The sequence below is a fragment of the Macrosteles quadrilineatus genome, unplaced genomic scaffold (genome assembly GCF_028750875.1).
Source record: "Macrosteles quadrilineatus isolate MER2022 unplaced genomic scaffold, UCM_ALF_1.0 Scaffold_9__3_contigs__length_116548681, whole genome shotgun sequence".
NCBI lineage: Eukaryota > Metazoa > Arthropoda > Insecta > Hemiptera > Cicadellidae > Macrosteles > Macrosteles quadrilineatus.
Window position 1 is genome coordinate 96,859,953 of NW_026542602.1, and position 23,910 is coordinate 96,883,862.

General features: G+C 36.6%; 1 protein-coding gene across 1 annotated transcript in view; it reads right to left on the reverse strand.

Annotated features, from left to right (window-relative positions):
- Positions 1-23,910, reverse strand: part of LOC129003648 (metabotropic glutamate receptor 2-like) — a 31,068-nt gene that overhangs the window by 2,151 nt on the left and 5,007 nt on the right. Inside the window, exons 4-13 of the mRNA XM_054431947.1 lie at positions 21,678-21,848; positions 14,886-15,030; positions 14,195-14,446; positions 13,293-13,571; positions 12,782-12,931; positions 9,825-9,943; positions 8,851-8,997; positions 3,587-3,765; positions 2,956-3,118; positions 397-610 (exon numbers count right to left, since the gene is read on the reverse strand). Of these exons, the coding sequence (XP_054287922.1) occupies positions 397-610; positions 2,956-3,118; positions 3,587-3,765; positions 8,851-8,997; positions 9,825-9,943; positions 12,782-12,931; positions 13,293-13,571; positions 14,195-14,446; positions 14,886-15,030; positions 21,678-21,848 (1,819 nt within the window). The remainder of the gene's footprint in view (positions 1-396; positions 611-2,955; positions 3,119-3,586; positions 3,766-8,850; positions 8,998-9,824; positions 9,944-12,781; positions 12,932-13,292; positions 13,572-14,194; positions 14,447-14,885; positions 15,031-21,677; positions 21,849-23,910) is intronic.

Below are 23,910 nucleotides of genomic sequence, written 5' to 3' on the forward strand. Positions count from 1 at the left end.
ATTGAATTAACACTCAAACGGTAATTGGTGTGCTAGGTACATTCAATTTATAGCTAGGCACAACAAGTATGCCTACACGGTGATTATGTATTAGGGTTTCAAAGGCTAAGGTTTCAGACCTAGTAGTGGGGTGTTATTGTAGATAATTAAACCTTCATTCTTCTTCCTCGATGTCATAGTAATGGCTTGTCAGACGCAAGAGTGAGGCGTAGCTGTAGTCAGGTATTTTCATGTTATCAGTGTCTTATAAAAAAATAAAAACACGATTTTAGAACGTCTACTAAGAGCGTGTTACTTTATCTGATATTATAGGATGTAAACTTGCTATTCTTCTTCTTTTTAATGACTGTCTCATTTTGCTTAACACACCCTACGTTTCTTACGCTCCGAACTCACCAATATGTTTGCTCTCGTTGAACGCCTCTGGGATGTTCCTGGTCAGCACGGCGTACACTGTGCAGACGACGATGAGCAAGATGGGATACCCGAAGGCGATCATGTAGGAGGCGTCCACGTATGAGCTACACACAAGGAGGTTGTCTTCTCTGGTAGGATAGTGATGGATGGCACGAGGAGGTGAGACTATCATCCACACTGCATTGATCACTACCTGAATGCGGATGGGAACAGTTGGAAACAGATCAATTACAGTAATTACACTCTGGTGCCAAAAGGATAAGACAGATTTTCAAAAACGTGCAAAGAATCTGACCGTGGTTTGTCAAAAATAGATTCTATCATAATACATAGATTTTATTAATGAACTAAGTTTTAGAATTGGGTATGGTTTGACAATACTTTGACAGATATCACGATAACACAGTCATCCGTACTGTCTGGCTTTGTCAAAGGTAAGGGCATTCAGGTAAACTCTTTCAACCACAATCAAATTGGACTTAGTACATAGAACATCACGCTGGTGTATTCATATTGGATTAATACTCGGAACAGTAAAATGTTACATATATCACATTAAGTGTTGTTATATGTAGGCCTACAACAATAAGCGTTGGGGCCTGTACAAAACTTTTATCATCCAAACTTTTATCAAGATGCTCAAAATTTAGATTATACAAGATCATTCATTATACTGTCATCATTATACAGTGTTATTTTATTGGGAGTGAAACATGGGTCCTCTCCAAAAGAAATGAAAGACGTTTGATGGTCTTTGAAAATAAGGTAGCCTACTTCGTCAAATATTCGGCCCAGTTTATGAAGAAGGATTTTGGCACATAAGAAAAAATAGAGAGCTGCATGCCCTATACAAAGAGCATGATAAAATATCGCTTATAAAACCAAAATAATTAGTTAGCTAGGTCATGTACTTCGGAGACAGGATGGCACAAGACTGAAGGAGGTTTGTGAGGCCGTACCAACAGGAAGACGTTGAGTAGGCCTAAATTAAGATGGTGACCAAGTCAAGAAGGATGTGATCCAATGCAGAGGAGAAATCCGGATGGTGGAGGGTAGAGACGAGTGGGGGCGGCTATTCTACGAGGCAAAAAATCTACTGGCATTTGTGACACCCCATCAGTAAGTAAGTAAGTATATTTACAACAGTAAAAACGGTTTTATTTTTATGTGTTGGGAAAAGTTTGTTATTTACAATCTGTTAAAGCTGTACGATTTTGCATCAAACTTTTCAAAATGAAGCCGATAACATATTTCAACTCAGTTTCGATTCCATTCCACTCAAATTAGTTGTAATTGTCAGACGAGGGATAAGGTTTAGTTTGGCAGTTACCCAAATGGTGTCGTCCGTTCTGTGATTTTGGCGCCAATCACACACAAAGTCTTGAGTAGCACCAGCTGTTTTGCCAATATTTAAGTTGTGCGGTGTTTGCTTTGTAGTAAATAAACATTAGTTTGTAAATGCATGTACTTGTCGAAAGGTTACCTGTGTTACTGGAGCAATAGGTGTTAATGAACATATCCGCAAGAACATTTTATATTTGTCCTAGGACACTAGGACCGAGTCCGGGATTGTTTTTCAAGTAACTTCAGGCTAGACCTAGGGGTTGCGGCAATATCACTTGGATAAAATCCATTTGGGATAATGGTGGGATTTGAACCCGGGACTTCAGGGACCGAAGTACCGTGCTCTAACCACTAGACCAGTTCACTAGACAGCTATTTAGTATAATGATAGAATATTCAAAATCAAAATATATTTTAGACTTACCTTGATATAATATGAATTACGAGTCTATGTTGACAAAATGTAATTTAATCATACTAAAAAGCATATCCTTTTCTAACCTACTATAGGTTAAACCAAAGTAGCACCTTAATGTAGGTCAGGCTGGCCTTAAGTGTTCCTTATTATCATAATCATAGAATTTAAACTAACGGAAATTGATTTATGCTGATCTGACGGTGAAGGTGGTGACTAGAACCCACCCACAGTGTTTTCTCGTTTGAGGAACAGCAACGTTGTCTGTCTTTGACAAACCTTCCGTATCAAAAATATTTATTTTCACAGCATTTATGTATTGTGTTGAATGAACGTGTTGTTGTATTCAATCACAGCCACCTCTATTCAATCCGTAAACAATGCTATCGAAGTGGATTTAATTAATTTTCTGAACTGAGATGTTTGATGATGCATTCCCGCCAAAAAACTAACACCTTGATCGCTATTGGAACTGTTGACGGGTATTGCGAATCCATATCAATCGTTATTACAGTAAATTTTTACCTTTTTCTGTATCTACTAAAATGTAATATAAGGCGTTAAGTAGTAAACACATAAGCTACTCCAACCTAACGATAGTTTTCTGAGAGGGTTGGTAGACTACATTTACTTGTTCTTGTTAACTTACAGTATTATGTATGCTGTTAGTTGCTTATTAATTTAAGTACAAAATTCCCTTTTTTCAACAACCTTAAAGCTTTATAAATTACAAAATGAACATAAAAATGTGGTTTATAATAGCTATAATGTCACCATACCTGTACAGAGACCAGCCCGCTGCAGATGCACAACTGGGAGCGCGGTGTGATATAGGAAGGTCGCTTGGCTGTGCGTTTGCCTGCATTGAATATTCTAGAGATCCGATTGGTCTTCGTCAGTAATGCGGCGTACACGACAGTGAAACTAAATCCTGCCCAGAACCTAAGAGCAACGTGGATATAATTGTGGCCATTTGTTAGGAGTGATTAAAACACTCGGGTTGTAGAAAATGTTATTTACGTCCCTTAAAAAGTGTTACAATACTTTCTAAACAACATAAAAATCTAGTACAATCATAAGCAAATAAGACAGGCATTTCAAGTTTATTAATATGTAATTGAGGAGATACCATCTTAAAACACAAATTACTCTATTTGAGTGTGATAATTAGAACTACTTGACCTGGAACTTATAGCTAGTGGCCGATCAAAGATAAGAAACATTTCTCATCTCTCAGAGTAGCTTGATTCATTTTTCGTGATCATATCCAATAATGTATTTACTAACATTAATTGAATCATACAAATATTGTCAATATTGTAAACTAAATGTGTGTCAATTACACAACTTTTTTAAGGCGTGCATTTTGAAAATGCGCAGTGATAAATTAAAATATAAAGTATAAACTACCTCTGAACTCCGCAAACGATGTCAGAAGGTCGTAATACAAGGACAAATGTGATGAGATAACACATGAGTAAACCTGCGAGGAGCACGTAGGTCAATTCTCTACCAGCAGCCTTCACCACGGGAGTGTCGTTGTGAGAGACAAACACTCCAGCCACCAGCGACGTGGCCAACACACCTACCTGTGGTGAACGTAAATATTACACAACATATTAGGAGAGTCAGTAGCACGTATGCCAGTTCTCTACCAGCAGCCTTCACCACGGGAGTGTCGTTGTGTGAGACAAACACTACAGCCACCAGCGACGTGGCCAACACACCTACCTGTGGTGAACGTAAATATTATACAACATATTAGGAGAGTCAGTAGCACGTATGTCAGTTCTCTACCAGCAGCCTTCACCACGGGAGTGTCGTTGTGTGAGACAAACACTACAGCCACCAGCGACGTGGCCAACACACCTACCTGTGGTGAACGTAAATATTGTACCACATATTAGGAGAGTCAGTAGCACGTATGTTAGTTCTCTACCAGCAGCCTTCACCACGGGAGTGTCGTTGTGAGAGACAAACACTCCAGCCACCAGCGACGTGGCCAACACACCTACCTGTGGTGAACGTAAATATTATACAACATATTAGGAGAGTCAGTAGCACGTATGTCAGTTCTCTACCAGCAGCCTTCACCACGGGAGTGTCATTGTGAGAGACAAACACTCCAGCCACCAGCGACGTGACCAACACACCTACCTGTGGTGAACGTAAATATTATACAACATATTAGGAGAGTCAGTAGCACGTATGCCAGTTCTCTACCAGCAGCCTTCACCACGGGAGTGTCGTTGTGTGAGACAAACACTACAGCCACCAGCGACGTGGCCAACACACCTACCTGTGGTGAACGTAAATATTATACAACATATTAGGAGAGTCAGTAGCACGTATGTCAGTTCTCTACCAGCAGCCTTCACCACGGGAGTGTCATTGTGAGAGACAAACACTACAGCCACCAGCGACGTGGCCAACACACCTACCTGTGGTGAACGTAAATATTATACAACATATTAGGAGAGTCAGTAGCACGTATGTCAGTTCTCTACCAGCAGCCTTCACCACGGGAGTGTCATTGTGAGAGACAAACACTCCAGCCACCAGCGTCGTGGCCAACACACCTACCTGTGGTGAACGTAAATATTATACCACATATTAGGAGAGTCAGTAGCACGTATGCCAGTTCTCTACCAGCAGCCTTCACCACGGGAGTGTCATTGTGAGAGACAAACACTCCAGCCACCAGCGTCGTGGCCAACACACCTACCTGTGGTGAACGTAAATATTATACAACATATTAGGAGAGTCAGTAGCACGTAGGTCAGTTCTCTACCAGCAGCCTTCACCACGGGAGTGTCATTGTGAGAGACAAACACTACAGCCACCAGCGACGTGACCAACACACCTACCTGTGGCGAACGTAAATATTATACCACATATTAGGAGAGTCAGTAGCACGTAGGTCAGTTCTCTACCAGCAGCCTTCACCACGGGAGTGTCATTGTGAGAGACAAACACTCCAGCCACCAGCGACGTGGCCAACACACCTACCTGTGGTGAACGTAAATATTATACCACATATTAGGAGAGTCAGTAGCACGTAGGTCAGTTCTCTACCAGCAGCCTTCACCACGGGAGTGTCATTGTGAGAGACAAACACTACAGCCACCAGCGACGTGGCCAACACACCTACCTGTGGTGAACGTAAATATTGTACCACATATTAGGAGAGTCAGTAGCACGTATGTTAGTTCTCTACCAGCAGCCTTCACCACGGGAGTGTCGTTGTGAGAGACAAACACTCCAGCCACCCACGACGAGGCCAACACACCTACCTGTGGTGAACGTAAATATTATACAACATATTAGGAGAGTCAGTAGCACGTATGTCAGTTCTCTACCAGCAGCCTTCACCACGGGAGTGTCGTAGTGAGAGACAAACACTCCAGCCACCAACGACGAGGCCAACACACCTACCTGTGGTGAACGTAAATATTATACCACATATAAGAGAGAGTCAGTAGCACGTATGTCAGTTCTCTACCAGCAGCCTTCACCACGGGAGTGTCGTTGTGAGAGACAAACACTCCAGCCACCAACGACGAGGCCAACACACCTACCTGTGGTGAACGTAAATATTATACCACATATAAGAGAGAGTCAGTAGCACGTATGTCAGTTCTCTACCAGCAGCCTTCACCACGGGAGTGTCATTGTGAGAGACAAACACTCCAGCCACCCACGACGAGGCCAACACACCTACCTGTGGTGAACGTAAATATTATACAACATATAAGAGAGAGTCAGTAGCACGTATGTTAGTTCTCTACCAGCAGCTTTCACCACGGGATTGTCGTGTCGCCATATTGAGGCATGTTCAAGATTTATTTGTCGCAATCACTGGAAACGATGATCATATGTGTTCGCGATCGTGGAAGATATTAAAAACTTATGTTAAACTGATGCAGCAACAGCTGCTGGATTCACCGCAATCGTGTGTGATAATCAAGATTCCATAGCTACCGTGAAAGATAATGATGCTATCTCCGCGATCAAGGAAGGTGTTCGCGAATTCGCCGCAATCATGGAGGGTGATATCTATTTCGCAGTTACTGCGGGAGACGATAATGATGTTTCCACGATCTAGGTTTCATTGAGAACCTAGCGTTGGCATACGTTTATGATCTCCTTCCGTTTATCCTACGAAAAAATAAAATTCCAAATTGTAAGCTGGATTGTAATCAGTTGGATGTTCAAGAATTAAATGTGTGTTGAAATTAAATTCAAAAGTCCAAACTGTGAGATGAAGAGGGGATAAACAATTTAGGAGGTGGTTTGTTTGAATGGCTTTACAGTTTAATTTCAAATTATTCAAGATTCAAGATTGTTTATTTTCCAATAATGTACAATAAATCAAAAGTGACATAGTTTATAAACGGAAAAAATATTCCTCACAAGACTACACGTCTGTGTGTGAGGAAGAGTCCATGGCACTCGCTGGTCACTCTTAAAAAATATATACACTTACATAAAACAACTTTTCTAGTTAATAATAATGTAACTTATTCATTAAAATTAAAAATAAAATAAAATATCTTAGTCCTGGACAACATAGAACCATCAGAATATAAGTTCTAAACACTTGTTAAGTTAAAGCAAATTAAAAATTAAAAATTAAAAATACCCCTCAAAATAAAATAAAATAATTCTTACAATTTAAAAACAAAAATCAATCCGGTATAAAAATTTTGACATAGGCATGGGTTGACTGATAAGTTGGAGATTTAATAGATTTTTTATTATCTATATATTAATTTGAAACTGTTTTTCTTTGTCACAGCTAATTTGAGAGAACGGCTGGGCGTAGACACTCGGTAGAGGTGTCTAAAGAAAGGTCTTGGTCTGTAGATGAGCCATCAAAAGAGAAACATGGTGAATTCCCTTGGGGCTCTGCCCCAGTGGCCTTTAAATTCCCGACCCATGTTATTCTTATGGAGGAAAACGGGGGTTTTGTCACAACTAATTGGAGAGAACGACTGAGATGAGCCATCAAAAGAGGAACGAGGTAAATTGCCTTGGGGTTCTGCCCCAGAAGCCTTTAAAGTTGCCTCTTCAGATGTGTTTACATTACGACCATATGCATAGTTCTACACTACTTTTTAATGAAACAGCTGTTATATTTAAATTGTGATTTATTGAATTTGTCAAAATTAAGTACAGTATTTGCAATGGGTTTTTCCGATTTTAAAATTGATTTTCTTCTGCATCGTGTCATGTTTTGAAATATAATGTTCTATTACCAAATCAGTGGAAAATCCTAATATAAAAGTAACTCTTGAAATTATTTCTTATGGAGGTAACTTATATCCATTGTATGTATTGGTTTCTGCCTTTATTACCACTTCTTGGAGATTAATTTCTGTATCCAATAGTTGATATTCTCTGGCTTATTGTATCTGTAGACGAAACTTGGGTTGGTGTGATTATTACAATGGAAAAGAGCGGGAAATCCTGGAGAATTTGATATAGGCTAAAAATAAAACTGAATTAACACTGTGCTACATTTCTTGAGCAATCATTGAAATAACCGATTTGCAAACAATGGAAACACAGAAAAAGTCATAGAACACAACCAAGTAGAAGAAAGTTTTTTTTTACACTAATAACACTAAAAAAACAAGATCAGCTTTTTGAAAAAAAGATAAGATATTTAGAAAGGATTTTGATTATATCTAACTGTTGTGTAGATCGTGAGGATTTCCATAATCTTTGAGTCGCCTGTAATGCTTCGCAATTGCTAGAATTCGAGCAACAGGTACACTAGTTATTTTTAATTCAAACGTATGGTGAATGAATTAAATTTTCAGCAGCCGTGGGGCCGACGTGTAACAGCCACTCTCCAACTATTCTCCCGAAAACGGCTGCACTGCTACTCTCTGCCTGAATGATATTATTTGGAAGATTTCGGTATAATTGATGTGCAATATAAAATGGATTAGAAAGCTCTATTCTGTAACCTAATCTGGGTATTGTGTATCCAAAGTTTAATCGGTTTCTTGTTATATATGTGTGAGTTGGCTGTGTGAAAATTTTGTGTTTGTTGTTTTTAATGTAGATTAGAAGGGTTTTAATAAATAATTGTCTAATATTGAGCACAGGAAAATCGTGGAATAGCAGATCAGTAGAATATCTTTGTCCTTTTTTTAGAATGGTTTTTATTATAGAGCGCTGTGTCACCCCCAGTGGCTCCAGCACGGCGGAGGAGGCACCACCCCACGCCAGAACCCCGTATTGCATTATGGATTGCACATAGGCGAGGTACACACTCCTGCAGTGATCCGGAGTGAGCACATGGCTCAACTGCCCAAAAGCATATATCATTTTTCTTAATTTTTGTTTTAAGTACTGTATGTGTGGTACCCATGATAATTTTTGATCTATTACTACACCTAGATATTTATAAGTTAGAACCTTTTCAATGAGTTCACATCCACAGTTGACGGACTCTGGATCGCCAAAAGAGTGCATTTTTAGGATCCTTTTAAATTATAAAATTAGGATTTTTAAATTAAAAAATTATGATTTACCGTGGAGCTGGATAAAACTGTTGGAATAAATTAAATTCTAAATATCGCAATAAAGTGGTAATCCTGCGTCTCCATGTGTAATACGAGTATCACATTTAACTATGGAACACTACTATAAGTGTGACTTACCAACGAGAAGGTCATCGCTCCGATGGCCCAAGCACTGCCAGCTCGCAGGTAGTCCTCGGGTATGTCCAGGCAGACCTGATGGTACATGTCGGGCTTGGTACCTTCAGGACAAAGGAGACACTGCGTCTCGTCAGTCGGGTGGCGGATCTGGAGATAAACATATTGCTAAAACTTAACGTACCACTGTGATTAAAGGCATTTCAATTAGAAGCATGGGAATGGGGCTACGAGACCAGAAGTGGCATCATCAGGAGGAGGGATGATGGGTGAAAGTGAGGGGGAGGGGGAAGTGACTAAACGATTGGATCGGTGACGTTGATGAGCTGGGAGGGGCTGAATGGCATCTTTTATCGGTTTGGGTGATGATGTGGTTAGTTGACGTCAAAGGTCAAGGTTTTTGGTGAATTAAAAGGTGCTATCCAACTCCGGAAGAGTGTGTTTGAAAATTTCACTGCCATACTTCACCTCCTACCTACGAGCACAGGGTGTCCTATGTCCCTTCGTCCGAAGCTATGTTTTAACACAAATGGTGTAACACTTTTGTATACTTAAATGTATTGGCATGGTAAAAATACTTATTTTCATCCTTTAATTACATTTTAAAATTTTGCCACAAAAAGCCCTGCACTATAGGTCCACATTTGTTACTATCTGTTGATTTTGTGAAGAACATCACATAAGTTAAGCTTAGTTTTTTTTGTCTGGTAAAATAACTAAAGCTAAACATTATTAACTTAAATAGTCTTACCATTAGAATATATCCTCTAATTTTATCTTTGTCTGATATTATGAGGAAGATAAGTTGATTACATCCCAGTGAAAACTCTTACATTGCATTAATTGTTCAATAGTTTTCCATAAAGAAATCCTACTTCTAACCTGTTATTGTAAAACTTGGAAAAACTGATACTGCCAACTGATTTGAAATATAACCAAACACTATTAGTTAAATCCATTTGACTAATAGATTTTACCTGGTAGGTGGAACAGTTGAAGCAGTGCCAGCAACAGCTTTCTCCCTCTACGTATGTCTTGGCCTGGCCAACCTCACACGGGAGGCTACACACACTCTCAGGGAGTGAGGGCTGCACTTCTGTGAGAGCAGGAAAATAAGGGTACGGATTGTAAACATACAGTAATAACTATGATAGTGGTTTAAATACCTTATTCTTGCAATCCAATTGTTGTCTTCACAACTAGTTTCAACCTGCTAGGAGGTCATCATCAGGTGAGTACAAGGATGATATTACTTCATATGAAGGTCGTCAGTAACAGTTTTTTCACATTCACACAAACACACGACGAAAAAACACATAGTGCGCACACATATACGGCCGATAAAAACATTGAACTCGACAAGCGGACCCGTGTTGAGAATGCGGAAGTTGCGTCTAGACCTACATAAAATTGCGATCATTCTGTAACCAAAGATTAGATAGGTTTTCTAAAATTGAGTCCACATATGGTCAAGCCTTTGATATAACACTATCAAATTAAAGGACACAACTGTAAGCTATTGCTACAGATCTTGTTTGGAGCTTTGAGAGTACAAATGCATTGAGACTACTTGAACACTACGAATCCTCTTAACGGTAACGGTTACTGATGTGGAGAAACTGTTGCATTTATGTGCTGCAACTGTACAACTGTCAAGAGTGCCATTTGAAGTTTCATTGAATCTCGAATTGTACTAATACACTACAGACTAGTGGCTTGTAGGGGCAATAGCCCCTATATATATATATATATATATATATATTCTAGTAATTATTTTGTAGGCCTAAAAATTATTAGTCTCATGGGTTACCCTACCTTGAATTATCGTTTAACATGTTTGACAAAACTTATTTAATAAAATCAAAATTTTATAATTATTTCCAAATCTACATGAGTTAGGCTTTCCAATGACCCATTCATTAACAAAATCGGTCCAGTAGAAGTCTATATTTAGTTGTACAAAGTTTAACAAAAATATCCCTAACAAAATATTTTCTTATTACTATAAATTCGGAGGTTGCTTAGGTTGCTTTGAGGTTGCTTTTTTGCAAATAACTTTTAAATGGTAAGGAAATCGACCAAAGTGGAAGGTGATATTTTGAAAGAGAATACAATTTCCTACAAATTGATACTCCTTGGAAATACTCAAAAAAGGCAGCCAAAAGTTGCACCCAAATAAAAAGTGTGAAAAAATCATTTTTCAATGTATTTCTTATGGAAACCCTGTTTTTTTATTTTTCACCATAAATCATAAAAAAACAAACTTTCATAATTTTTGCAAATCTACAATTAAGCTTTCCAACGACCCATTAATTAATAAAATCTGTCCAATAGAACTCTAGATTTAGTTGTACAAAGATTTTTAAAACTGAATTATATAGAGAATAGATACATATTGTACATATTACCATATGTTTTAAATAAAGTAAACAAAGCAGACATGACCTGGATTCCCATGTTATTTAAATGTAAATTATTTTATTACGTAACAACCTTTTGGTGTATAATTAAGAAAAAATGGATAATTTTCCTCAAAATTTCATGCCCAGACCTTTAAAATGACCCTTCCAGCTTTCTACGGCCTCCCGTTCGCTCACAATTTCATTGTAAAATTTTGGGCTTACGAAATTAGATATATAGATAAATCACAACCCCTAAAGTTATTGTTAAGTAAATACTGAATAGTTTCTAGACTAATAGCTGGTGATTTCTAAATATTGCATAAACGTTGGTGGAGTATTTCCTACGTTATTTAAATATCCAAATAGCAATATTCAAGAGTAAGCTTAAATAGTTTTCATAAAATATAATCCAATGTACGATAAATGTAGTCAGTTCCACAAAAATGGTAATATTTATGGTAATTTAAGTTGATAATGTAGTAATTTACATCCTACCTCTTTAACTTTTACTTGAATCATACTTGTTTTTTACACATCATACTTGTAATATGATTTACTCAGTATGATGTATGGTGTATCAGTTGATTTATTATTTATTTCAAACTCATATTACGAAATAGTACCTTGGGTCTGACCCATAGATTGGTAGTTTAATTCCATTGTACCACTATATCGAATAATCTTCACTGTAATATTTGCTCAATAGTAACAACTGATGTTTTCCCCGTTGTACTGTATTTTGTAATTTGCTAGTATACTGTGGGTGGCTAGTTATAAACACATGTTACAATTCTTTTGTTTACTTTTAGCTTGTTATTTTGTTCAATGAGAATGGTTACTTAGCAACCCATAAAGCCAACGTTAAAAGATTTTGACTTTCAATTTCATTTTTTTGCATAATTAGATTTTTGTTGGCAGTTTTAACTGCAGTAAACACGTTTTTTAGGCCAAATATAAAAAAAACATACAATAAATAGGATCTAAGATCTTTGTGCATACATAAAAGCAAACATCGCTCATATACGAGTCTAGGATTGATTTAAATGCACGAATTCAATTCATTTCATAAACAAATATTAAACTAAGGTAAATTGTCTGTACGTGGCCAACATTATTTGAAGTACCCTTATCAACATTGTTTCTTTTAAAATATTTATCATATAGTTTCATTTTATTTTGCAATAAGATTTATTTAACTTACAAATTTTACATTTCTAAGGTTAAAGAACCATCAACTATAGCTGCACACCAATAACTTCAGTTTGTAAACAGTTTTCAATTTAGTTATGTAGCCTTTGAATTATTCTACTCTGTGCGAAATTTAAAGAAGTTGCTTTTAATAATATCTTTGACATAACAAGCACTGTCCTGTGTTAGAGATTTCTATAAAATACAAGTGATCGCTACGTCTACGTTGAACTGTATTTTAACAACTCTTATGGTTCCGTCATTATACCGATCTTCTGTTCAATTTTCCTCTTTTTATTTTAACCCGTTCCACGTCTGTCAGAACACAACGAGAGATGTTTTACCTGTCATGTTGAGAGTCAGTTCTCCCTCCACATATTCTCCCACCAACACCCAGCGGTAGACTCCGGGTTGTGTCTGCTTGAAGTGGATGATGTTGTACCTCGCTGGACCATCACCGTTGACGTCAAAGTGGAACTTGTCTCCTGACAGACCTGGGGAACTCATTACAGTTTACTCTTCATGTAGTAAATCTCAGTATACGCAAATAATGGAATACAAGAAAACTGTGAACGACTATTCGGTAGAATGTACTTATTGATCGCAATAGCCAACACTACGTTGAAGAAAAAACTTATACGAAAAGCCAGTTTGCTCGTTAGACTGTGCTCTATTCGCCTTTTATGCAAGAGTGTTTTAAAGTTTTTGTATTAATGAAGGATTTCGCGATAGTTCATAGGCGTAAGATAAACGTTTCCAAGTTGAGTTCGAACCCAAGTAACAAATAATATCCAAAACTTCATCACCTCACCACGGTTAACAAAAAACTACGATTCCAATTCATGTAGAACATACCTACAAAGTTGACAGTCCTGAGGTACTTCAGCAGCTCCGGTCCTTTGGTTGGTGACATGTCGCCACACAGACCCGGACTGCGACACAGATCAGCGTGCATGTCGCCCAGTGCGACAGCCAGCGACATGACGGCGTCACTGACAAACTGCAGCTGGTTCTCAAACGCGGTGTTCTGTAGAGTGAGTCTGTCGTCAGCAGAGCACAGTCTGGAGTAGCGAAGGTTGTACGGGGTAGTGGGACTCCCGGGGTAGCGGCACTGGAAGTGGTCCTCCCAGAACTCTGGGACATTTACACACATAAATCTATTAAAGTTAAAATTATTCTTTGAGGTATGGAGAATCGGTAATGATTAGAATGGACTTTGAAAAATTGCCTGATGACCGGGGTATCATGGATATGCAATATAACCATAGCTCTCTTTCCATTAGAATGTTTGTCGTCACAATAAGAATATGTTAAAACAAGGATGAATGGAAGATGTCCATGGGATGATAGCTGCACCGTATAGTTTTGTTACCATTATAAGTAGCTCAGTTCAATTCTGAGAAATGTGTTTTCTGTTAGTAATCCATAATATCTAGCAGTAGTTTGGTATGAACTATCCACAAAGACCATCTCGAACAAAGCAATATTTTTTGTCTAGAAATAGTTTTAATAGCAGGTAACATCCCTACCTCACAACGTGGTATCGCGATCTAACATAGGTTGAACTTTGACAGGGTTAATAAACGATCAAGGGTAGCTGAAACTAGTAGACTGTTGAAAAAGAATCTTTTAATTACAATCCAACATGTTGCATGAACTTTCTAAATATAAGTGTGCATAAGCCAACCTCCAACGAAACGTGTCATTCTAAACTCTTGTCTGAAAGTTACCGAGTTGGTGGTTAAACAAGTACCAACCTACAAACCAAGGGTTCCTCTTGTTGTTCTCCACCGTCAGGTTGAGGAAGTATGTGTCAAACCCTAGGACAGGGTTGGCCTGAGGTTGTACACTGAGAGTTCCCTCAACCTCAGCCTCACTCCCCTCGGAGACCAAGGACCTCGCTGACCATCCGTCGCTGCCAATCCAGGTGAAGTCTCCCGTGGCGTTACAGCGACGAACCGCTCTCATGAGACCAGCCACCTCCTGGTCCGAGGCGAATACTATGACTCCTGTAGGCAAAAGGAGACACACAAATTTTATGCCTCAAGTATAATAAAATAGTATACAGGTCTTTTCAAACTAGACAAATAAGCTAATTTGATTGACCCATAGCTTAACATGAATAATAGATGGGATAGGCTATCATTAGAAAAGATGATTCACTTAAAAGAATATCTCGATGTCAAAGAACATCATGTTCACCTTAAATTTTACAAAACAGGATTTCAATGTTAAAACATTACATGTTGTAGCCAATACTTTCATATGTATCTAGGGATAAAAAACTATTTTCAAAACACTCAGTTGCAACTATTTAGGCTTGTTTTGAAAAGTATCTTTCAGTAGGTGTCTAAGTATCTTAAATGAATTAAAATCTGAGTTTTAGTTATAGCTCTGTCTCCAAAACACCAATTGACCTTGTCATTGTTCAGCTTTGACGATACTCACCTCTTGCTCTAGGCTTTGTCTGCAGCCTCAACACAACGTTGTCATAGGCGATGTCTTCGGCCACTCCAGAGTCTTTGGCGAGCTTTTCCTTGACGGCGATGCAGATATTGGACTTGGCCAGCAGTTGTTCTAACTCTTCAAATGCCTATACAAAAAATAGTTATTGATGTTCAAATTAAATACATGTAGGGACACAAGTCTCTAAAAAGCTCAAATGTAAAACAAATTATTGTTATATTTAAACAAATTAAGAATCAAAAGATTCTTAATGCAGGAGCTCTGAAAATTGTAAGTTAAATCATTTTTAGATCACTTTGGTGAAAGTAGAATTTTTCTAAATTATTTTTGGATTAGTAAACAAACTTTAACTTACGACCGTTTTTAAAGTAGCCGTTTCAGTTCAGTTCTTAGAATTTAAAAGTTTCACATGACAGCATTGTTTACTTCCATAACAGCATAGTTTGACTCATAACAACACAGGTAACGGACCAATGAGGATTTAGATAAAAGAACTACAATTGTAGTGATTCGAACTTCAACTAATCAGCTGTTCAGTCCAATTTAATTGTTGAGTGGTGCAATAAGTGTTTGGTACAATGTTTCGTTGCATCACTGTCAGTGGCAATGAAAAAAAAACCCGCTTTTTGAAGTTATGAGAAATGATTTTTAGTCATTAAAACACTGTCGTATTCAAAGAAGTGTACGCAACTAGCGTAGATAGTGTTAACGACGAGAGTAGAAGTTTTTAAGGTAAGAGCCTTATAACGCACTCTATCAACAGAATGTAAAAGTAGAATAAAAAGGATTATTTGTGATCACGTTTTTAAAGTAAACAAAGCAACGTTTTCAATTCCAATGCATTTTATATGAAAGATATTTTCGTTATTTCTCATTTTCTGATAGATTTTGACATAATCTATTTTTACCGACCCCCTCAGATCACCTTTAATTCGAGCCCCCTTCCATCATCCTGCGAGTTGTTACGCTCTTACAATGTTAATTAAAAACCGCTTACAGAATTCATAATATAGATAGATCTTGTTCAAAGGTCTATTGCGGACATTTTCCATCACGATGGTAAAAAACAATACACAACATTTCGGGATCTGGAATCTGATCCCGTCCTCAGGTGAAAAAAACAGGTTCACACTACACCTTTTATAGACTATAGTGTTTTGTGATTGGTTGTTATTTGCATGTTGTATCATAACTTAACTGCTATACAGTGTATATTTTTTTACTGCTACCCTCTTCCAACTTCCAAACTTTCCATACTTGTATTCCAACTTAGGTTGGGCGTTTGTGTATTGTTAGTTGTAATGTGCCAGTCAAGTTTTTTCACCTGAGGACGGGATCAGATTCCAGATCCCGAAACGTTGTGGATTGTTTTTTACCATCAAGGTGGAAAATGTCCGCAATAAACCTTTGAACAACATTAACTCACCATCACCAACAATGAATTTCAAACAAAGATAAATTTTATTTTAAGTTTAGTAGATGGTAATTATTTAATACAGTTTCTGTGATCAGTCTGGTAGATTGAAAGATGTACATTTTGCAATTGAATTGTATAAAGAAAACTCTACTTATTTGAACTATAGACATACCACTCACAAAACAACCTGCGCAGAAACGAAAAGATCACGTGGCTCGCGCCGGTAGGTGTGGCGTACCATTCAAACCTGCGCGGCTCGAAACGGCCCAGGGTTCTTTTGTTTCTGGTATTACTATAGGACTGGTTAAATGAAAAGGGACTCTCTGCAATGGCAAAATGTTCTTTTTAAAGTTATTGTGTAATCTAGACTGGAACTTTGAACTGAAAACCTAATATGTTTGCCCTAGTTTTGTTGCTAAAAGTCCATACATTACGAATAAAAAACATACATTTTGTATGTTTCTCACTGACAAAATGATAAAAAAACACAAACTTTTGGTGCAGTATATTGATGAACCTTAATTAATTAATTAATAATTGCAAAAGTATTAACAAAAACACAAACTAAAATAATAGATGGGTTGTCTATTTTTTTTAGATAAATTAAAATGCACCTACTCTTATAGTAAGTAATTTTAAATTATATAGGTTACACCAGTTTAGGCAATGAAGAATTCTCATGTCAAATTCAATCAATTATTCTAACGTGATGTAATTTCAACACAGAAATCAGTAGAAGACTTTGAAGAATGGTATTTTTGGTGCAATTAAGCACTATGAATGTAATCTCATGATGAATTCAAACGACTCAGAGAAGTTTTCATAACACAAGATGTTTATTGCTGGTTTCTTGTATTTTTAAAAATCATGTTGCGGTGTCTCAAATTAAAGATCATTGTTAATCTCTGCTAAAAATTATTTCGACTGTTTATCTGAAATGTGGTTTGTCTACTTTATACGTAAAAGGCTTAAAACCAACGAGTACTAGTTCGCGTCTTAAAAAATAATTTCAGGTTATCTTTCTTATTAGTCTATTATATACTGTATATATAATCCAATGTATGTTTGTCATTTGTTGTTTGTCGTTTGTTGTTTGTCGTTTGTTTGTCTTTTATACGATACCAAACCGGCCAACCGATCGTAACGAAACTTTAAGAACTTGTTCTATGCACCCCCGAGAGGGTTTGTGTGGAATCAAATTTTGGACTCCTCAGGGTTATGCCCCACTGGCCTTTAAAGATCCCATGTTATTCTTATGGAGAAAAGATTTGATTGCATTTAAAAGGATGGATATTTATTTGGTTGGAATGAAAATAGTTGTATTAGTATGGCTTAGAAATTTGTGTTTTACTACATAACACTTTTTGTAATCGCCTAATGAATTAAAAAATCATGATATTTACACTAATTTTGTTGTGGTTTTTAAGATCAGTTTTTCTCTACAACTAAATATTATCTAATGTGTCAATAGTATCAATGTCAAAGGAATGGTTATTTGTAATAGAGTTTCATCTGATAATAATTCAACGGATGGCACCTACCTTCTTCACTTATGATTGTCAGTAACTTTATGATTATTTATAATAGATGCTCAAGATAGAAGATCCGAAGTTCTTGATACGTTTAATCACGTCCATCCATACAGGCTTACAATGTCACATGCAATTGCAGATGAGTATGTTGTTTTTTGTTTTTGGCTGGTAATTGTGATAGAAGTGAGTTAATGCTCTTTATGTTTTTTTCTTAGTGAAATGTACGTATAATATCGAGTTTTAATAATTCCAACTGGAGATTTTAGAAAAGTACATTTTATGTGTGTACATATTTGTTGAAAACATCGTAGACACTGTAGACCTGAACCTGTTTAGAGCTCGAGGGTTATAAGAACCACAATTAAACATTGTGCAAGGTGTTTATGTTACTTTGTGTTATTTTAAGATGAATAATACTTTTCAATAAAGTTATGGGAGAACTAACTGAACTATTTGAAAACTTAGGTTTAAGCGTGTATCAACCTAAGTGAATGGATAAATAAATAAATAAATAAAAATGTCTTTATTCAGCGTTTCTCTGGTACACCAGCTTTTCAGAACAACTTTCGTCACTATGCTAAACATCTTATTCAACAACCAATTATACATAACAATTTGAAATTTTTTTACAAAACAATTCAACATATCAATGTGGTCGTTATACACTTAGACAATAATTACAATTTTTTAAAAAAGATATCTTTAAGTTTTTCTTTAAATGTTTTGCTAGATGTAACAACCTTCAGGCCGTCGGGTAGAACATTGTACAACGAGGGACCAAAATATGAGAAGCTCTTCCTCCCAAGCTCTAGAGAAACTCTTGGGAGGTGAAGCCTCCCACCATGACGTGTCCTTCGCTGGGAAACCTCATCGCGAAGAGAAAGCCTCTCGCGTAAATAGTCGGGCTCACAAAGTGACAACACTCGGTGGGTCATGCAGCACGTCAACAACCTGCACATGGCTTCAACGGGAAGCAGACTAGCTACTTCTCGAAAGGGAGAGACATGATCAAATTTGTTCAAACAGAAAATGAACCGGATTGTGGAGTTTTGCAGAAATTGCAACCGATACATGTCTTCCCGAGAAATGCTATCGCCATATGCAGGGAAGCAGTAGTAAAATACTGACAGTATTATTGACTGCAAGAGCTGAAGTTTTGCAGCCTCAGGCAACAAGCCTCTGAACCTATACAAACCTCTTAGTCTCCCTAAGGCTCGCTGGGAAACAAAGGTGACATGATCTGAGAAATTCAGGCATCTGTCAATCACGACGCCAAGAGTCTTTGCCTTCTCACACACTACCAGACTCCGGCCGTCGAGACAGACAGAAACTCCATCATCTCTCAAGGTCTGCACTTGGTCCAGAGGCGCTGTATGTAAGACAGTGCACTTATCGGGGTTCAGTTTGAGCCCATTGACAAATGACCACTTGGAGATGCTCTTCAGTGAGAGCATGAGTTTGACAATTGCTTCTTTCATGAAAACAGGCTCAAAAGACAAGTGCAACTGAGAATCGTCTGCATACAAATGTGCCGTAGAGTTTTTACAAATGGGCCCTGTTCTCTACACACTTTACACAGCTGACTTCCCTAGCTGTGTAAAGTGTGTAGAGAACAGGGCCCAAGCAGCTGCCTTGAGGAACACCCCGTTGTTTGACGAGGGGTTCTGATGTCTCATTTCCGAATCTAGTAACCTGCAGTCGGTCGATGAGATAAGTTCGAATCCAGGTAGTGATTTCATAGCTAAATCCAAAATAGTGCATTTTAGCAATCAGCATGTCATGATCCATTGAGTCGAATGCTTTAGAGTAGTCAAGCATAACCAGTGAACTGTATCCAAGATGCGTGGAGTAAAAGTTTTACTCCACGCATCTTGAACTGTATCTACCTTTATCTTTAGCATCAATCATATCACTAAAGAGATTTGTCAACGCAGTACAAGTGATATGGTTCTTTCTGAACCCTGACTGCAATTTAGGTAATATATGATTCTCATTAATAAAATCCGTTAGCTGATTAGTAACTATCTTCTCCAAGATTTTTGATATTGCCGGGACTAGAGATATTGGCCTCAGGTCTTCCATTCTAGCTATAGACACCGTTTTAGGAACTGGTCTGACGATGCTTTTTTCAACGCTTGAGGGAATACTCCATTAATTAATGACTCATTCACTAGATATGTTATTGCTTCAATGGCAAACGGACTCACAGCTCTAACCATATCAATAGAGATTTCATCACAGCCTACTGCTTTAGACTTAATATTATTCATTACTGCTTTGACAGTTTCTTCAGTGACAGCACTAAATCTGAATTCTTGTATTGTGTCATCTTGCCTATTAAGCGTAAAGAATCTCTTTGTCTCCTCATCCACCTGAGTCCCAGAACCCATATCTACAAAATATTTATTTACTTAGTTAACATTAAAACCATCAGTGACATCTACCCTATTGTTTCCATGTATATCACACTGTTCTTACTGTTGTTTGTTGTTGAAAGCTTATTTGTAAAGAATTCTTGTTTTGCTCGCCAGACCATTAAGTTTAATCTGTTTCTCAGCTCTTTGTAATCACTCCAATCAGATTCATTTCTCGATTTCCAATATCTGTTTCTAAGTTGATTTTTTTCCTTCGTCAGTTTCTTTATTTCATAATTTCTCCAAGGGGCCATTTTCTTTGTTACCCTTTTACATACTATCGGCGCTGTTTTATCATATATTTTCTTAATATGACTGGTTAAGGCTGACTCCAGTTGTGTATATATCCAGGCTGAATATTCAGTTGTGGATATACAGTGGGGATATTTTTATGGCCAAATATGTCAGTGGTTTCGGAATGAAGCTCCTGGTGGAAGTTTATGCCTTTTTAAATGAAGAAGTTCTCCCTTAGTTTAACTAACTTAAGTATTCACATGTTTAACTTAAAATGTCGTGAGCAAAGCCACTACGGTTTAAGCTAGTATTACAATAAAACACATCAGTTGTACCAGTTGAACACGTCTTATTTGTTGTTCCGTAAAATAATTGTAAAGCGCAGTTAGTGTGTCTCGGATTCACATTGGAATTCGCTCATGTTGATACGAAAGCTATCAGATGATACAATTTACAAAGACAATTTAGTTGGATGTTAAACAAAGTATTGCTGGTAGGAAATGTTTTATTCTGAAGGAAGTTACCAGGTAATAATCGCCATAACAATCATAATAACCATAATAACCACCAGTAATAATCACCAGGTATATATACCAGGTAATAAGTACCAGTAATACTGTTTGTTGGGTTTGGATGCTAAATTATACACCTTACCTATTGGGTTCAGCTATTGCAAATAATGTTGATTCGATGAGAACCAGTGTGCAAATAATAGTTTCAATAATGTATTTTCTCTCAAGACTTTAAAAACTGTGATGGTGGGTGAAACTTGGAATAATCCTTTAACTTTTAATAGGCCTACTTCAGTTTAACGTTATGAAGTTTTAAGGTTGTGTAAAATAATTGAGCATTTATTAGCCCTCTGTATTTTTACTTGTAACACATGCAACATTTTTTATATTAACAAGCCTTGCCTAATTCAGTTAAAAGTATAAACTGTGAAATGTACTACTAAGCTCCAATTAATGCAGTTTCTACTATTTAGTAAAGGAAAAATTAAGAAGCAATATGGGAGATTGTTGATGTACAAATTTGGTTATTTTTTATTATAACAATGTCATTCCCTCTAAATCTTTATAAGGTGTTTTCACAGGTTCTGCAATATAATGTAGGCCTACTGGCATAACAAATGCAAACGCGGACAGTCTGTTATTGTTAGAACCCTCTAACAATTTACCTTGATGCCGTAGTTGGACTCCTCATAGATGATGGACACATAGTTCCAGTCCATCCTCTTGACAATCTCCACCATAGCCTTGGCCTGATGATGGTCCGAGGGGATGGTCCTGGTGAAATACTCGAACCTCTGTTTGTTGCTCAGCTCCGGGGAGGTGGACCAGAAGGACACCTAGAGAAACCAGTTGAAGAATATGCTATATACTATAAGAAGAATATACTATACGACTAGTTGAATATCAGTACACAACTTACTTAAATAAATTGTACGAAACATTTGGACATTGAAATGTGTTTATTTCTTTTTATACCAACAACACTTTAGTTTCCTATCGAATTAAATTTTAACTTTTCTGTTATCTTTATACGAATTTAAAACTGTTTTAATCAATCAACCATAACAGCTTAAATGTTTGTACACGATTCATCCGCTTTTTATTTACTTTTAATCCTCTAAATCTACGTAAAGCATTTAAACAAATAGTATTAACTTTTTGAAAATTAAACTGTTTTATTTTAATTCAATTACAATTTGCTTAAAATAAAGATTTATTATATGGTTAGTAATGGGAATGGATTTTCAACTGTAAGGTTTTGTTAATTTCCTATTGAATCAAATAAATAATAAATTGATTAACAATTTTATTTTGTCTCACATTGCCAGCCAATACTCCAATTAACTATTGAACTACAAAAAAGAACTCTAATGATTAACATGAAGTATAAAATAAAACTACTTCCAGAACCGTGAGTTGAATGTTACTTAAAATTTTATATTTTATGATCATATAGTTATTGTATTCAGATATCGTTTCATAACGCAAGAAGAATTCATACCTAAACTTACTCATATGTAAGATGGTAAACATGTAGATTGGGCTAATCGATTTTTGATTCCCTCTTCATCAGACACCTTCAAAACAAGATAAGTTTGCGATGACATCTATACTGAAATGATATAGGTCATCTTCAGTTCCTTTAGAGTCTTTGGAGCCTATACATTCTAACTCATAAGACAATTAAAAAACTACAAAGCAAATTTATAATCCCACAGTGCCCTAGGTAATAAAATTACAAATACTTTGGTATTTAACAAAATATTTTAAGGTGGTAAATAGCTCTTTAGCGGCTGTTTGAAATTAACAGAATTATTAATTGTTCTTATGGCGGACAAATCCAAGATGATTGCTAAGTTCCATTGACTCCTTTGGAAAAGGATTCAAAACTACAAAGAGCATTTCTAGTCTCACAGTGCCCTAGATATTTAAATTATAATCACTTTGGTCTTTTACAAGTATTTTTGGTGATAAATAACCTTTTAGCAGCTGTTTTAAATTATCAAACATGACCGCTAGCCTCCAAGGACTCTGAGAAAGAAATGTACTATAAGAGAATTATTCTTTTGAATCAAAATAAAATTGCTCATTAATTAACCTAATCACTTAGGCCTACTTTTATTAGAAATAACTTTTTACTCATTCAAATAAAAAAAGCAAAAACCAAGACATTCATCATTGTAATGATAACGTAGTTTAATTAACTACTTTTTATCTTATTAAAGTAACCAAAATATTAATTAATCTTTAAATAACGATTAAAACACGATAATTTAAAAAATAATTACAAATTAAAAACGATTGCTTGCAAAACTCTCGGGTAAACCTCGTTAACAATTTAATTACAGATAAGAGACTTATAAAGTGAAGTACTTTGTTCTCTTTGGCTTTTACAAAAGTTTGAGATGTTCTCCATTACGCTTTATGTTTCTAACATAGTTAACCCAGGTAACTTTTTGTGCGATACCTCAGTGAATGCAGCTAATACACCATTTTGAAGAACCAAAATACTCGAAACTGAGTTTAATTGGTTGTCAACCAGCAACCTTACTCAAAGTTGAAGTACATTGTTCAAGATTAGTTAGCTTGTTTATTGCATCATAAGTAGCCTACTGTAAATTTATGGTGATCTAGACCACACTACTAATAGCAATATGTTAAATATTTTATGCTTTTGCCGAACGAAAAAGATCACATAGTTCCTAACCTTAAACTTTATAATGTACATTCAAAATACAATAAACCATATAAACTCTGCTGAATCCATACATACACATTTTTAAAAGTAGTTCAATTACTTATTGTAATGTTACTTAGTTGAACAATAAGTAAATTCTTTGTATCAGTATATATCTTTTAAGAACTTTTTATTAAAAGACTAAGCCAAATGTAGCTGAA